The sequence below is a fragment of the Alexandromys fortis genome, unplaced genomic scaffold (genome assembly GCF_014885135.2).
Source record: "Alexandromys fortis isolate MF-2015 unplaced genomic scaffold, M_Fortis_MF-2015_v1.1 scaffold_221, whole genome shotgun sequence".
NCBI lineage: Eukaryota > Metazoa > Chordata > Mammalia > Rodentia > Cricetidae > Alexandromys > Alexandromys fortis.
In genome coordinates this window covers 743,929-759,325 of record NW_026068096.1, presented here as the reverse complement: position 1 = coordinate 759,325, position 15,397 = coordinate 743,929, and the positions used below count along the sequence as shown (strand labels likewise).

At 53.0% G+C, this 15,397-nt stretch overlaps 1 protein-coding gene across 2 annotated transcripts; it reads right to left on the bottom strand.

The window, feature by feature from the left end:
- Positions 1 to 2,224: 2,224 nt before the first annotated feature.
- On the bottom strand, positions 2,225 to 15,385 carry Slc39a3 (solute carrier family 39 member 3). Of its 2 annotated transcripts, none has more exons than XM_050123454.1 (4): positions 9,502 to 15,385; positions 7,753 to 7,846; positions 6,906 to 7,236; positions 2,225 to 5,682 (listed from the first exon to the last, which is right to left on the bottom strand). In XM_050123454.1, exons 3-4 carry the CDS (start codon positions 7,113 to 7,115, stop codon positions 4,939 to 4,941), a joined length of 954 nt encoding a protein of 317 aa, XP_049979411.1. In that variant the 5' UTR covers positions 7,116 to 7,236; positions 7,753 to 7,846; positions 9,502 to 15,385; the 3' UTR covers positions 2,225 to 4,938. The 2 variants fall into 2 exon arrangements, with proteins under 2 accessions (XP_049979411.1, XP_049979412.1); XM_050123455.1 differs by lacking the exon at positions 9,502 to 15,385 and adding an exon at positions 9,260 to 9,485.
- Between the last annotated feature and the right edge of the window lie 12 nt (positions 15,386 to 15,397).

Below are 15,397 nucleotides of genomic sequence, written 5' to 3'. Positions count from 1 at the left end.
GAGAGAGAGAGAGAGAGAGAGAGAGAGAGAGAGAGAGAGAGAAATGTTTTGTTTGTGACATGGTCTTGCTCTGTAGATTAGGCTGGTGCTCCTATTACTGGGATGGAAACCGTGTGCCCGGGGCTCCACTTAGCCCTCTGCTCTGTTTCCCCCGCCCCCGCCCACCTCCTCCTTCCCCTCCTCAGTTCTTTTGTTGGTGTTTTGTTTTATTTTTTTTTAATATTTATTTATTATGTGTACAATATTCTGTCTGTGTGTATGTCTGCAGGCTAGAAGAGGGCATCAGACCTCATTACAGATGGTTGTGAGCCACCATGTGATTGCCGGGAATTGAACTCAGGACCTTTGGAAGAGCAGGCAATGCTCTTAACCACTGAGCCATCTCTCCAGCCCCGGTGTTTTGTTTTCAGAACAGGATTTTTTATGCTGCTCTGACTGTCTAGGAACTGTTCTGTAGCCCAGGCTGGCCTCAAATTCACAGAGATCCGCCTGCCTCTGCCTCCTGGGTGCTGGGGTTAAAGGTGTGTGCCGCCACCATCTGGCCCTCTCCTTAATTCTAACATGGCTCCTTCTTCCTGGGTCATAGTCCAATTTGGTGTGTGTGTTCAAGGATCTCATGGTCCAGTTCTCCTTTTTCTGTATGTGCCTCAGCCTGGGCTGCCTAGAGCTAAGAATTCACCTCCCTCCTACCCTTGCACTGTGGGGACCCTCAGATGGTGTCTCCGTTCCTCCTACCCTGAGTCCAGAGATAAGAAGTAAAACCTCTGTCCCACAGAAGCACCCCTAGAGACTCCTGCCATCACCCCTCAGTAGCTGGGAACAAACCCACAGAGTGGCCCCCTTTCTCAGGCGCTGGGCATGGAGGAGGGGGAGGCTTGGGGCGAGCGGTCAAGCTTCCTCTGACTAGGCTCCTGGCCACCTGGCTTCCCTAAGAGACCAACAGTGAGTGCTGAGCCCAGCTCTGGCCGGCCCCCTGGCTCCTTCAAGTACCAGCCCAGGCTGACTCACACGGAGGTGCCTGTCCACATACCGCTGCTATTTATAGACGCCAGGCCAGGCTCTGGGATCAGGAGCCACTGGAGACAGGCTCCGTTCCTGCCTCTTCCCACAGCAGGGCTCTGTGGCTGGCTGGGGCTTGGGGTATTGCGCTCTGCCCCAAGCGCACCTTGCAGAGCCGTGTAGGGCAGGTATCTGGGCACAGGAGCTCTAGAGGCTAGGCAGCCCACACCGCAGTCTGGAGTTCTAGCCTGCCTACCAAGCCCTGCTCTGCCCCCACCAGCAGAAGGGGCTGCAGAAAGGGCCTGGGGAGATTGCTCCATCATAAAGTCATGAAGTGTTTCCCAACAGGACCTGAAAAAGATGGGTCCTCAGAACCCAAATCTACCTAGCAGCATGGTTCGACCCTGCCAGGGCAGCACCAGGGAGGCTGAGGCATTGCAGCTGCGAGCCCGCCGTGCTGACACAAGGACGGGGAGGGCAGTGGGTAGCTCAGCGGTTAGTGCCGGCCGCTCTCAGAGGACATGGTGCCTCACAACCATCTGTTACTCCTGACGCTACCTTCAGACCTCTGCAGGCACTGCACAGACACACACACACCAGCCACACAAAGAAAATCCCAAAATACATGGACTGGCATTTTGGAGCCCAGTATTTTGTCTTCTTTGAGACAGCAGCTAGACTGCTGCCCTGACCAGCCTGGACTCTGTGGAGACGGATGATGTCATCTCCTGATCTCCTTGGGGACTAGAGACACACGTTGTGCAAAGACAACACGGATGCAAAACATCCACTCACAGAAACAAAATAGACCCAAAATAGTTCAAATCCTTATTTTATTTTTTCTTTATATTTCATGTGCCTTGGTGTTTTGCCTGAATGTATATCTGTGTGAGACTGTTAAATTCTCTGGAACTGCCATGTGGGTGCTGGGAATCGAACCCGGGTCCTCTGGAAGAGCAGCCAGTGCTCTAACCACTGAGCCATCGCTCCAGCCCCGCTTATTGTATTTTTTGAGATAGTGCTCACTTTGTAGATCAGGCTGGCCTGGAACTCACAGATATCCACCAGCCTCTGCCTCTGGAATGCTGGGATTAGTCATGGATATTATTCCCGGTTTAAAAACTATTTTTTTTAATTTTTAAATTTATTTATTAAAGATTTCTGTCTCTTCCCCACCGCTGCCTCCCCTTTCCCTCCCCCTCCCCCATTCAAGTCCCCCTCCCTCTTCAGCCCAAAGAGCTATCAGGGTTCCCTGCCCTGTGGGAAGTCCAAGGACCACCCACCTCCATCCAGGTCTACTAAGGTGAGCATCCACGAAACTGCCTAGGCTCCCACGAAACCAATAGGTACAGTAGGATCAAATAAAAACTATTTTCTTAGCTGGGTGGTTATGGCGCATCCCTTTAATCCCAGCACTCTGGAGGCAGAGGCAGGAGGATCTCTGTGAGTTCGAGGTCAGCCTGGGCTACAGAGTGAGTTCCAGGACAGCCAGGGCTACAAAGAGAAACCCTGTCTCAAAACAAAAACAAAGTAAAAACCCCCCAAATCAAAAAAAAAACCCTTAATTTTTTTTACATGGGGGGAACACACACCTGTGCCTGCACAGGTGCCACTGAGCAGGACAATTGGCAGGAGTCAGTTCTGTCACCATAAATAGACAACTCCCCCCTTGCCCACTGAGTTCTTTATCAGCCTTGTCCCTTGACTTTTCTTCCTTCTGTGGGGACAGTGTCTGATGATACTGACATGTTCATTTCATTTCTCTCAGCTGAATGGCAGCTTCCTAAGTTCACGGCGGCATGGGGACGACTTACATGTGTGACCCCCCTCCCCTGGAAGACTCAGGGAGACACCTGGGACGCATGTTTGTCCCACATCAGGGAGCTCCTGGGTGAGGGCAGGTGGAGTCCGCAGACACCCAGAAGGCCCCAGCACCCCCCCATGGGGGAACACAGACTGAGGTGCTCCCTTGGCGGGTGGGATGCAGGCAACGGCCCTCCTGGCCCCTGCACCAGCGAGAGAGGCAGGGCGCCAGGAGCTGCCTGCTGATCTCGCCTGCCGCACTAATAACTTCTGTTAGCGGAACACAAACAAGCCCTGAGAGGCTGACATGTTATTACACATCAGCAGTGAAGTGGGGCCGCCCGCCCCACCCCCACAGGAGGCGGTGTGGTGTGTGTGGGTGGCCATGGGCGGTACTACCTCTCCAGTCATACCTGCTACAGTCAGAGGGACCACCCCAGCAAGGGGTCACTGTGGTGCCAGGCAGGATGCTCACCCTGCTTCTTTGCACTCCAATATGAGAAGTGACTGGTTTCACTGACACAAGCTCCCATCCTAGTCCACAGCACGGGGAGCCCAAGGGCCTCCTGAGTTCCCAGGCCCACTTCTTTGCCCACTATACACGTGGCCAGGCAGGCCTGAGGAGTGATGGCGGGTGTCTCCTGGGCCTGGGATCCCCACCCCTCCAAGGATGCTGCTACCTGGACCCGAAGGTCTGTAGGGGAGGCAGAAGCTCCCACAGTTGCCAGGGAGCTGGTGCTTGGGATGACTCTCAGAGACTCATAGGACTGATGGGGAGGGGACCAGGTCCATGGTGACAGGCACACAGGCTTGCTGGTGTTCCCAGGGGCAGAGTAGTTGGTGCTGGGAAGAGGGTCCCACTTAATGCAGCCATAGGGGGTACAGTCTTCCTGCTGGGATGGTCAGACAGGGATCAGGTGCATCCTACTCGGGTATGGTCTTTTGTCACCTACGCCCACACCTGCGCTGGCACGGTGGCTCCATGAGGGCTCACCTGGGCTCAAGGGAAGATGTGGAACACTTAGATGTCCCATGGGTGTTACGTGGAGGGTGGAAGAAAAGCACCGGGGGCGTGCCAGGTGGCACTGTGGGCTTGTCCCCACACCTGCAGAGACGGGGTTAGACTTCATGGTCGCAACAGTTGGTCCCTCCCTGGAGGCACCGGGTCCCGCATGCCCTGATGTCTGGAAGTGCCATGTGAACCCTGGCTTATTACAGCACTGAGGTGGCCCAGGCCCTGGGGCTCTGGGGACACTGCCTAAGGCCCAGTTGCCCCCAAAGCCCTGTTCTTTGTACTTCATATCTTCTGAGTAGGACCCAGGCAGGGGTCGCCTTGCCATGGTGATGTGGCACTAGATAGGAGTCTGACATCCAGCCACCAAGGGGACAATGTTGAGGTGGTGCCTGGTGGACAGAGCCAAGGTCATGAAAAGGGGTAGGCTGTGCCAGCCTTAGTCCCCAGAGGAAGAGTTCTCACTCAGGTTGTCCCAGGATGCTGGTGTTGCCACGGCAACAGGCACCATGGTTGCTAGGAGCTGAGTTCCTGCCCGCATCCTGGGAGTCTCCCCTTGTGTTTTCTGGAGACCCCAGTGGTGAGGACATAACTCAGACGTGACCACCAAGCCACTCCCCACGTCCCACTCCCTCCCAGGAGACCACATGCTTGGCCCTGGAGTCGCGGTCCCCATCCACTCTGGAAGCAAGAGTGGGTTCCTGAGGGCCCGGCCAGCACTGGGCTGTCCCCTGGGAAGGAGTTCCTTGCTCATTTGATGCACCTGTCACACGGCATGCTGGAGCAGCTGGAAAAACTTGGGTGACAATGGCGGGCAGGGCCTGGGCTACACAGAACATGTTGGGAACATGGGGTGGAGGGTGCAGCAGCTCCCCACACTCCATCCCTGGTGGCTCAGCAGTGTTGGCAGGGACAGGTGGAGTGACGGGGACATGAGGTGACATGGCCACAAGGCTTTGGTAAAGAACTTTAAGACTTCTTTTGAAAGCATTATCAGTGGGTGGAGTACGGGAAGCCCCGTGTGGGCCGTGGCCCTGGAGTGCGGCTGGCGCAGAACGTGACCTGTGTGTCCTGTGGAAACCCACAGCTCAGGTGGGCAGCAGGTGACAGGCAGGCGAGTGCCGTCACCACTTGAGGAAGACCATGCCGGCCAGGACGGCATAGCCCAGCACGAGGAACAGCACCTTGAGCAGCTGCTCGCTCCTCTCCTCCAGCTCCTTAGCCAGGATTTCCAGGAAGGTGACGAACAGGAAGGTGCCACCGGCCAGGCCCTGCAGCAGCGCCGAGGCCACGCTGCTGCCTACGCTGCGGGCGCTCTCGATGCCCAGGCCCAGCCCGATGCCCACGGGGATCATGGCGCTTACAGTCACTGCCAGCTTGGCTGCGTCCCTCAGCGGCACTGCACTGCGGGCCATGCTGATGCCCAGGGCCACGGCCACCAGCGTCTCGTGGACAGCCACACCCACAAACAGGCTGATCACACGCTCACCCTCCTCCTGCAGCCCCAGTGCCAGGCCCTCGAACACCGAGTGTGCCGACAGCGCGAATACCAGGCTGAGCAGCCGCAGCGGGCCAGGGCGTCCTAGCTCCCGCAGCCGCAGCCCTGCACCATGTGTGTGCGCTGTGGGCTCGGGGTACAGCCCGCGGCCACGGCCGCCCGCACCCACAAACGGGCTCTCATACTCCGAGTCGCTCCCTGCGTCCGAGCCCGCGTTGAAGGTCTCCAGGTCGATGAAAGGCGGCCGCTCCCGGCGGAAGGTCAACACCAGCTGCTCCACAAACACGGTGAGGAAAAAGCCCACCATCATGAGTGTCTCGGCCAGCGGGTAGTCCGTGCTGATGTGGCCCAGGCTCAGCACCTGCCGCAGCTGCGGGAACAGGGCTGAGTCAGCTGCAGGCCTCCCATTCCAGGCAGGGGACCCTTGGGAGGTGCTCAAGGGCAGCCTGGGCTGCGTGGAGACCCGGCCTGAAGGAGTCACTCGCGTGTGCCACGCAGAGTTGGTGTGGTGGCAGGCAACAAAAGACACAGCCCAGGTCACACCAAGGCTGAAACCCAGGGGGCCCAAGCGTGCCTGAGCATTTCCTCGCTCAGGTTCCGACACCAGCACTGCCAAAAACAAAGCGTTTTTAGAAAAGAAAAAAAAAAAAAAAAGGGAGGGGGGAGGTGGCGAGACGGCCCAAGGGTGATGGTACTTGCAGCCAAGTCTGACATTCTGAGTTCGAATCCGTGGGACCCACTGACTCTAGAAAGCCTCTGGCATCCACATGCACTGGCACACACACAATAAATACTCAACCACCTGAGATACACATGCAAAGCTGCCCTCCGTCCTCCTGGGCTGCTGCAGCCACGGGACAGGGCGCCCTCTTCCCTCCCAGCAATGGATCTGTCCACGAGAGGCAGCATCTGTGAACTGTGCTTGAGCCAAAGAATGCGTGGGGCCTACCCCTAATGCGGTAAGGTATCAATGGACAGGGACTAGCAAGGCCACAGCACAAGTTCAGGCCTGGAGGAGGGGAAGGTACCTGAGGGCTGGGCGAGGCCAGGTCACCGCAGCCACACACTCACTGACAAAGAAAGTGGCCACCATAGCTTGTGGTTCAGAAGGCAGAAGCTGGCCCTGACCGGCTGGGGCTTTGCAGAAAGAGCCAAGCCCCCCCCCACACGCCCTGGAGGAGAACACCCCAGCTCAGGACTTCCTGAGCTCACTGTGGCCTTGAAAGAGACAGCCCAGGGCTGGAGAGATGGCTCAGAGCTTGAGAGCACTGACTGCTCTTCCAGAGGTACTGAGTTCAATTCCCAGCAACCACATGATGGCTCACAACCATCTGTAATGAGATCTGGCGCCCTCTTCTGGTGTGTGGGAAGCAGAATGTTGTACACATAATAAAATAAATTAATTAAAAAAAATAAAATATTAAAAAAAGAAAGAGACAGCCCAGGCTGCAGGACTGAGTCCCCAAGTCGCTGATGATGAGGCAGCTGCTGGAAGGCCACGCCTACCCAGGCCCTTCTGTGAGACAATCCCTCACATGTGCCCAGCAGGGAGCCCCCACTAGCCCTCTGCCCAGCCCGCCTGCAGGGTCTCACCTTGTCTCTCACTGCAGGCAGCAGTGCGTTGAAACACGTGGCCAGGAAGACACCACCTCCGAAGGTGTTACACAGAGAGAGGACCTTTTTCGAGCGGTGTGCCTTCTCAAAGTCGGCCTCAATGACCTTCACGGGCAACAGGGAGCCCAGCAGCATGAAGAAGAACATGCCCACCATGCAGAGCAGCTTCGCCACCAGGAGCTTAGTCATGGTGGCCACCAGGGTCACACTGGTCACCGCAGGGCCAAACCAGACATGGAGTCACACACCAGAGCTTCAGGGGCTACCGGCCCCAGCCGCAGGGCTGGGGGCTCATGGCTCTGCCCGGCAGCTGTGAGGACAATGGCAGCCACGTTATCCATGGGAGTCACTAACCGGTCAGCCATGCTCGACTCACAGGCGGTTCCTGAGACCCTGCCTCCAAAACCAAGATGGCAAGGGGCTGAGGACAACACATGTGCACACACATGCAGACACACGCACACTCACATGCACACTCACGCAGGAAACATGAAACTCAATACTATTTAGCATCTGGCCCCTGCTGCCATGTGCCTGGTAACCACCTTGGCCGAGTGGCTTCTATGCTGTGCACAGGTACAGAATGCTCCCATCGGTGTCAGGACACGCTCAGGGCACTCTCTGGGGTACTGCTGTCCTGACAAGGGACTCAGTCTGTTACCAGGAGGTTAGGCCTCAGCTCACCACACACCAGCTTGCCTGTCTTGAACGACAGGCCTGTACCAGCCCCAGGGCCTCTGCACAGACCACTCCCTATATTCTGGAAGTTGGAACAGCCTCCTCTAGACACCTAAGCCACGCTCCCGACTGGACCCCTGGTACCCACCTCGAGGCCTGGTGCAGAGCAGGCGTGAGGTGACGGCTGGCTGAGCAGATGTGGTGGCCAAAGTGTAGGCTGCTCCTATGTGACTCTGTAGATCCTGTCTCACAAAACATCAACACTGTCGTCCTGGCTGCTGACCGCACAGTCCCCAGCTCTCCCGCTGCAGTCAGGGCCTTCCCAGGGCCCTGTCCAGCCCCGCTCCCTTCTTACGGCCCCAGAAGGAACTCTATATACTTGGTGTCCCGGTACCTTGATGACCAGGACGTGGTGCACACACATTGACCCAGTGTGCAAACAGAGGCTGGGAAGGATGGCAAAGTTAGGGCACCGGCTGCACCCACAGCTCTGGGAAACCGATGCCCCCTTCTGGTCACATATGGGATGCACAGACACGAATACAGAGAACACCCATTGTTTATAAGTGAAGAAAGATCAATGAAGACACCGACACGAATGTCTGGACTATACACATGCGCACTCTCACAAAACGACCAATTACAAACTGTGCTGGGCCAGCATGGGCAGCGCACACCTTTAATCCCAGCACATGGGAGGCAGAGACAGGCGGATCTCTGAGTTCAAAGTCAGCCAGGTCTACAGAGTGAGATCCAGGACACGTACAAATCTCAGCACAAGGGACAATGAAGTGGAAGAATTACCACCAAGTTTGAGATCAGCCTGGAAAACTCAGCAAGACCCTAATTAAAAATAAAATAATAAACCACAAATTCAGCTAAAAATGAGATAAAATAATGAAACAAAGCTCAAAGTGTAAATAAAGGTGCCACACCAAGTCTAAGGACCCGAGAAGACCCTGAGAGATGCGAGGAAGAGAGAGAATGGATCCGCACGTTGTCTTGACTTTGCACACACCACCCTCCACAACAAATATGCACACTCCTTTAATCCCAGCACTTTGGAGGCAGAGGCTGAGTTTAAGGTCAGCCTGCTCTAGGTAGGGAGTTAAGTTCCAGGGCAGCCTGGGCTATGTAGGAAGACCCTGTCTCCAAAAGAAAAATAATTAAATGAAAAAATAATAAAATAGGAACTGGAGAGATAGCTTAGCAGATAAGAATGCCTACATTCGCCGGGTGGTGGTGGCGCAAGCCTTTAATCCCAGCACTTGGGAGGCAGAGGCAGGGCGGATCTCTGTGAGTTCGAGACCAGCCTGGTCTACAAGAGCTAGTTCCAGGACTGGCTCCAAAACCACAGAGAAACCCTGTCTTGAAAAAAAAAAAGAAAGAAAAAAAGAAAAAAAAAGAATGTCTACATTCTACCCAGTCCCAGGGGATCCGACCCCTTTTTCTGGCCACTGCACACATGTGATGTACATACAGAAATATACAAAATAATTTGAAACGAATTTCTTTTAAAGAAAATAACGAAATAAAATTAAGTAAGGTAAGATGAAATATGGTAAGGCTAAAATTAACTTCTATTAATTAAATATTTTAAAATATTAAAAATGAATGATATAATTAAGTAAACTTTTAAAAAACCGAAAACAGACCTTCCCACCGTGAACACAAAGCCTAGCGTATACAACAGGCACCCAACAAATGCCTGCTGTGTGTGGATGGCCGAGAGGCCCTGCGGGCTGAGAATTGCTTGGGCAGCCGCTCCCTGGGGCCGAAGGGGGTGGGGGCCGACGAGCTCCTTCTCTCGTTGAGCACTTATTGAGCGCCTACTGTGTGCTCCGTGCAGCCGCGCTCCGGAGCGCGGCCCCTGGGCCCCGCCCCGAGCCCCTCGTACCTCCGCCAGGCCCCAGAGTCTCCGGCCGGTGCCGCCTGCCGCCAACCGCCGCGCCGTCCGGACCCCGCCACAGCGGACCAGCAGAGACCCCCTGGGCTGCAAGCCGCTGCCCACGCCCCGCCCACGCCAGAGTCTATTGGACGCTGTCAGCGCCATTCGACAGTTCCCTGATTCTATTGGCCCGCCCTGCTGCCAATCGTTCTGCAACGCCTACCGGCTCCGGAAAGCAGTCCCCCTCCCAGCTATGAATGCAACTACCAAATGCTTCCGTCAGGAAACAGGAACGTGGACATATAGTTCCGGAAGAAGCTGCTGCCGGGAGCTGTCCAGGGGTGCATGGTGCTGAATGCCTGTGATTGATAGCGATTTCCTACAGATAAACTTTCTTGAAGCCCCTCATGATGACTTAAGAAGATACGTGAGTCCACCAAATATCTGTTGACAGCAGGCATAAATCCAAGCTCAAGAGATCTACTGTGCCCCGTAACAACCACAGTTAATGACAAGGTACTCTCTCTTACACACCTGCAGCCCAGGAACCGTCTCCTGAAATGGCGTGGCACCTGAACAGACTATAGATGCCAACAACATGGGCACTACCCGTATGCTTTATTACCTTTTTCTCTTTTTTCCCTTTTTTTTTTTTTTTGTTCAAGACAGGGTTTCTCTGTGTAGTCCTGGTTTTCCTGGAACTCACTCCGTAGGCAGGCAGGTCTCAAGCTCAGAGATCCTCCTGTCTCTTCTTCCAGAGTGATCAAAGTTGTGTGCCACCACCACATGGCGATTTGGTTTAATTTTACGTGTGTGAGTGCTTTATCCACAAGTATATCTATGCGCCCTGTTGCGCTTCTGACCTGGTGACCAAGGTCAGAAGAAGGGCTGATCGATCCCCCTGCACATCACACCAAACACGTGTCCTGCACAGGAGCCGCTAGTACTCTTAACTGCCAAGCCATGTGTCTAGTCCTGGTTTCTTTTTTTATTGCTAAGTGTTATTCCATTGACTGGATCAATTAGACCTGCTTAGCTGTTGTTGGAGAGTCGGGATGTTCCAGACAAAACCCTCTCTAAAGAACCTTACCTGCCGTCACACGAAGAACTTCCCTCCAAGGCTAACAGAAGCGTCAGATGGGGCCTGCGGCACACCCTCGCCGCTGGGCTCAACTTCTTGTCACTACAACAGATTCTCTGAACTGATCACCTTACTTTTTAAAAAGATTCAGCAACCTGGAAAGTGGGGGGAGGTGAGGATTTCAAGGTCGGCCTTTTACTTTCTGTGGTTAAGATCTGGCAAGGCCACGTGATGGCTACAGGGCAGGGAGATGGGAGCACTGAAATCTTCAGTGGGTCAAAGGATCTTGGCATCACAAGAATGATGACTGAGGGCTGGAGAGATGGCTCAGCGGTTAAGAGCACTGCCTGCTCTTCCAAGGTCCTGAGTTCAATTCCCAGCAACCACATGGTGGCTCACAACCATCTGTAATGAGATCTGGTGCCCTCTTCTGGCCTGCAAAAACACACACAGACAGAATATAGTATACATAATAAATAAATATTAAAAAAAAAAGAATGATGTGCTAAGTGTGATCCCTGGTCCCAAAGGTAGAACTGACTCTATAAGATTAACCTCTGGGGGATGGAGAGATGGCTCAGAGGTTAAGAGCACTGACTGTCCTTCCAGAGGTCCTGAGATCAATTTCCAGCCATCACAATGTGGCTCACAACCATCTGTACTGGGATCTGGTGTCCTTTTCTGCCTTGCAGGCACACAAGCTGGCACACACTGGATACATAATAAATACATCTTTAAAAAAAAAAAGATTGACCTCTGACCTTTACACATGCACCATATTGCACAGACACCTGCATACTGATGGTGCACACAATGCACATCCTAAAAATAATAAATTTTAAAATGAGAGTTGGGATAAATCAGGCAGAGTGGCACACACCTTTTACCCCAACTTTCAGGCGGGGAAAATAGGTGGATCTCCAAGTTCAAGGAGAGCCTGGTCTACAAAGTAGGCCATGGCTACTCAGAGAACTCTGTCTCAAGAACAAAAAAGTTGCCGTGGTCACGGTGCCTCTTCACAGCAACAGAAACCCAAACTAAGAAAACATAAAAGAAACAAACAAAAAATGACACATAGGGCTGGAGAGATGGCTCAGAGGTTAAGAGCACTGACTGCTCTTCCAGAGGACCCGGGTTCAATTCCCAGCATCCACATGGCAGCTCACAACTGTCTGTAACTTCAGTTCCAGGGGATCTGACACCTTCACACCAATGCACATAAAATAAAAAAATTAAATAAAACCATAAAAATAAGCAAATTTTATAAAAAAAATGACATATATTACAAAATTCCCAAACTTCTGTCAGAGACGAGCTTCGAGAAAAATACCACTTACCAGGGCAGGGGCATTGGGATCAGAAGAGTTAGTAAAGGATACAAAGACGCAAGAAAAATAATAAAACAGAAGCATAGGATAGTATGAGGAGGGAGTTACAGTGAGTACTAAAATCACCTGCATTTAATTTCCAATTGCTTAAAATACCCCTGACACCAAAAGGTAGGAGCAGCTGAAAAGAAACCTGCATTAGCATACATAATAAAAGGAAATGAACAGACCAATTGAAGGTTTCAGGCTTCCTTCTTAGATAAACACTCTGTTGCTACAAGAGGGCAAGTCACACCCACATTCTAGACCAAAACATCCTGCAGGCAAACCACTCCCTACGTCATCTCCCTAAAGAATAGGAACTTAGTGGATCCTTGGATTTTCTATCCCTGAAATACAAGGTCTGTATATTAGCCAACCCTATTGACAATAACCTCTCCCACCAAATCTAGGCGGGACCTCTGTTTGAGAAACAGACAATAATCTTAAAGGAACAGAAGTTCCAGCTCTCTGACCCCTGCTCGAGGTGGAAATAGGCTTACACATCTGGGCCTCCACAAACTCCAACCCTTAACATTGATGAGCAGATAGAAATGCCGTGGTTTGTCCATACAGTGCAGAACCACGCAGCAATCAAAACGAACTGTGTACGATGACATCGTATTAAGAGAGCCCAAAGGATGCAAAAGAATATGCTAGGACCACAGCTCTAAAATATCCCAGGGAAAGGCAGTTAGCTGAAGGAAAGCAGTTCATGGTGGGTCTGTAGGAGGTGAACTGTAACAAGCACCAGGGAAGTTTGCAGTGAAGGGTTTTGTTTTTTTGTTTGTTTGGTTCCCTGAGACAGGGTTTGTCTGTAGCTTTGAAGCCTGTCCTGGAACTAGCTCTTACACACCAGGCTGGCCTCGAACTCAAAGATCCACCTGCCTCTGCCTCCCGAGAGCTGGGATTAAAGGCGTGCCCCACCACCATCCGGCCATTGGCCTTTCTCGTCTGAATTCTTGAGACAGGGCCTAGCTATATAGTCCACTCTGGCCCTGAACTTCCGTTAGTCTTCCTAGTGTTGGGATGGCAGGAGTGAAACTGGTTCTGTGGTTTGGATCTTGAATGGAACAGGAGAAGCAGATATCAGACACCCCTGAGAATAGGTCTAACACAGTGGAATTTTGGAGCTCCTTGCAGCTCCATCTGCAGCCCCAGTTCCTGGGGAAAGGGCTCTGTCTGCCCACTTTGTGAATGAATGGCCCACACCAGAGTGCTGGCCCCAACTGAGACTTAGGGACATTTCATCCTGTTCCTGCAAGGAGAACCTGCAAGGCTCACATCGGGGCTGGTCAGGACTCACACCAGGGTTGTTTTCAGAATGAGGGCCGGATGCTGCAAGCCTTGGGGGCTGGAGACAGCAGCATTTTAAAAACAAATTTTGCTTGCAGGAAGGAGACATAGGGAAATCTACACAACCTCCGGTCATTTTCCCTTTTCTCTCTGTGTGTAGCCCTGGCTTCCCAGTAATTCACTCTGTAGACCAGGCTGTCCTTGAACTCAGAGATCCTCCTGCCTCTGCATCCCCTGGGCTGGGACTCAAGTTTATTACTTTTTGCCGGCATGTGTGTCTATGCACCATGCGCAGTGCTGTAGGAGGCCAGAATGGGACATCACATTCTCTGGAACTGGAGTTAGTTGAGCCACTGAGTGGGTGCTAGGAACAGAACCTGGGTCCTCTAGAAGAACAGCCAATGCGCTTAAGCACGGAACCATTTCCTGCCCTGACATTGAAAGCCAAAAACATTGCTGAGCAGTGATGGCACACGCCTTTATTCCCAGCACTTGGGAGGCAGATCTGTTTTATGCCAGCCTGGTCTACATAGAGAAATCCTGTCTCAAAATAACCAAACCAAACCCAGCACTGGTGTATAACATGCTGGGGATGGGCCAGGTTAGCACAGGCTCAAGTTATTCTCTGTGGGGTGTCTGGGCCCTGCAGTGTCCCTGGACCACACCAAGTCTAGGCCAGGAAAGGACACTCAGTGTCAAGTAGCCATGCCCCAAAGGGCATCATGTCACCGCAGGCACAAAGTACAAGAGGGAAGCTACGGCTGTGCAAATCCATACTACCCATGCCTTACTACCTAGCTATAGCTGGCCTTGAACTGACTCTCCTGCCTTCTCAAGGGCCAGTATAACAGGCTTGAGAGTCCCTGCCCCATTATTTAGCCCTTTTGTGGGTTGCTGACTTCAAAGGTGCCATGGGCTATAATGGAGAGCGTGCACATAGTGAAGAAACCACCCAAGGACATGGAGTCACGTTTTCCATATAGCAAGGCTGAGCCAGGGTGTGATCTTGAAATTCTGGACCATTCTTCCAGAGACAAGATGCTAAATAGAATGGCATGGCTGCTTCCTGGCTACACACTTTTTCTGAAACAGCGTTTGTTATCCCTGGCTGTCCTGGAACTCATTCTGTAGCCCAGGCTGGCCCCTAACTCGAGATCCACCTGCCTCTGCCTCCTGAGTGCTGGGATTAAATGCGGTGCCACGACCTTCACCCAAGGGCACACAGCTTGTTTCTGAGCGTATTCTACTCCACTCCCCCCCCCCCAGCCCCAGTCAAAAATGAGGACCTTTATATAGGTGAATCAGTGTCCTTGAAGATGGGCCAGCCATGATGGCTGGCCTGGTAAAGGCACATACCCCCGAATTTGAAGAGTCTAGTTCCATCACTGAGTGCCACATGATAGGAGACACCTGACTGACATCACATGCATGCTTTGGCATGGACACACCAAAGAACCCCCCACCCTTTTTTTAAATTTCCTACTCAGGGTTTTTGTGTGACCCTGGCCGTCCTGGAACTCGCTCTGTAGATGAGGCTGGTCTCCAACTCTCAGAGACCTCTGCCTACCAAGTGCCGGGATCACCATCATGAAGTTCTCACAGTTGCTGGCTCTGACGACAAATGAGAACGGCTGTGTTGGTAACAGGCAGACAGGTAGAAGTAGGTGTCTATCGTCACCTGCAAGTCTCTCTCCAATACTAAGCACTGCACCCCAAAAGCATGGCCTCCAAGGCAGATGATCACCAACACTGGGGACAATACAGTCAGGCCCTGGGGTTACTCACCCTGAAGACTACAGAACAGGCTAAGGCCATTCTCTGCAGTCACTCAGAAACACAGAGATTGGTCCTAAAGGCCTGTGCCTTCCTAGCCAAGAGCTTGCCGGGTGCCGGCCTCCGCCTGCCTCCCTGACAGGGCTTGGTTTCCTGTTGCCTGTGAAGCTGTTAGCAGGGAAGGGACAGGGTAGCTGGCTGCAAGGCTGGGTCTTCAGGTATGAGGGCAGGAACCCCATTCCCCATGGGTGCAGGCCCCACCCCCACGGACCTACCAGTAGCCTGCATCCAACTCTAACCAACGGTTTTCCATGTGTACAGTATCTGAGGGGCCTTGCTATGTCTCCTGTGTGCCAGGGGGACAGACTGACCCTCCAGGCTGTGGTGT

Excerpts from the sequence above, each read along its gene's own strand:
- Slc39a3 (XM_050123454.1), bottom strand. The coding sequence starts at position 7,115 with ATGACTAAGCTCCTGGTGGCGAAGCTGCTCTGCATGGTGGGCATGTTC. Across the intron at positions 5,683-6,905 it reads TGCCTGCAGTGAGAGACAAG|CTGCGGCAGGTGCTGAGCCT; the intron begins GTGAGACCCTGC and ends CTGTTCCCGCAG.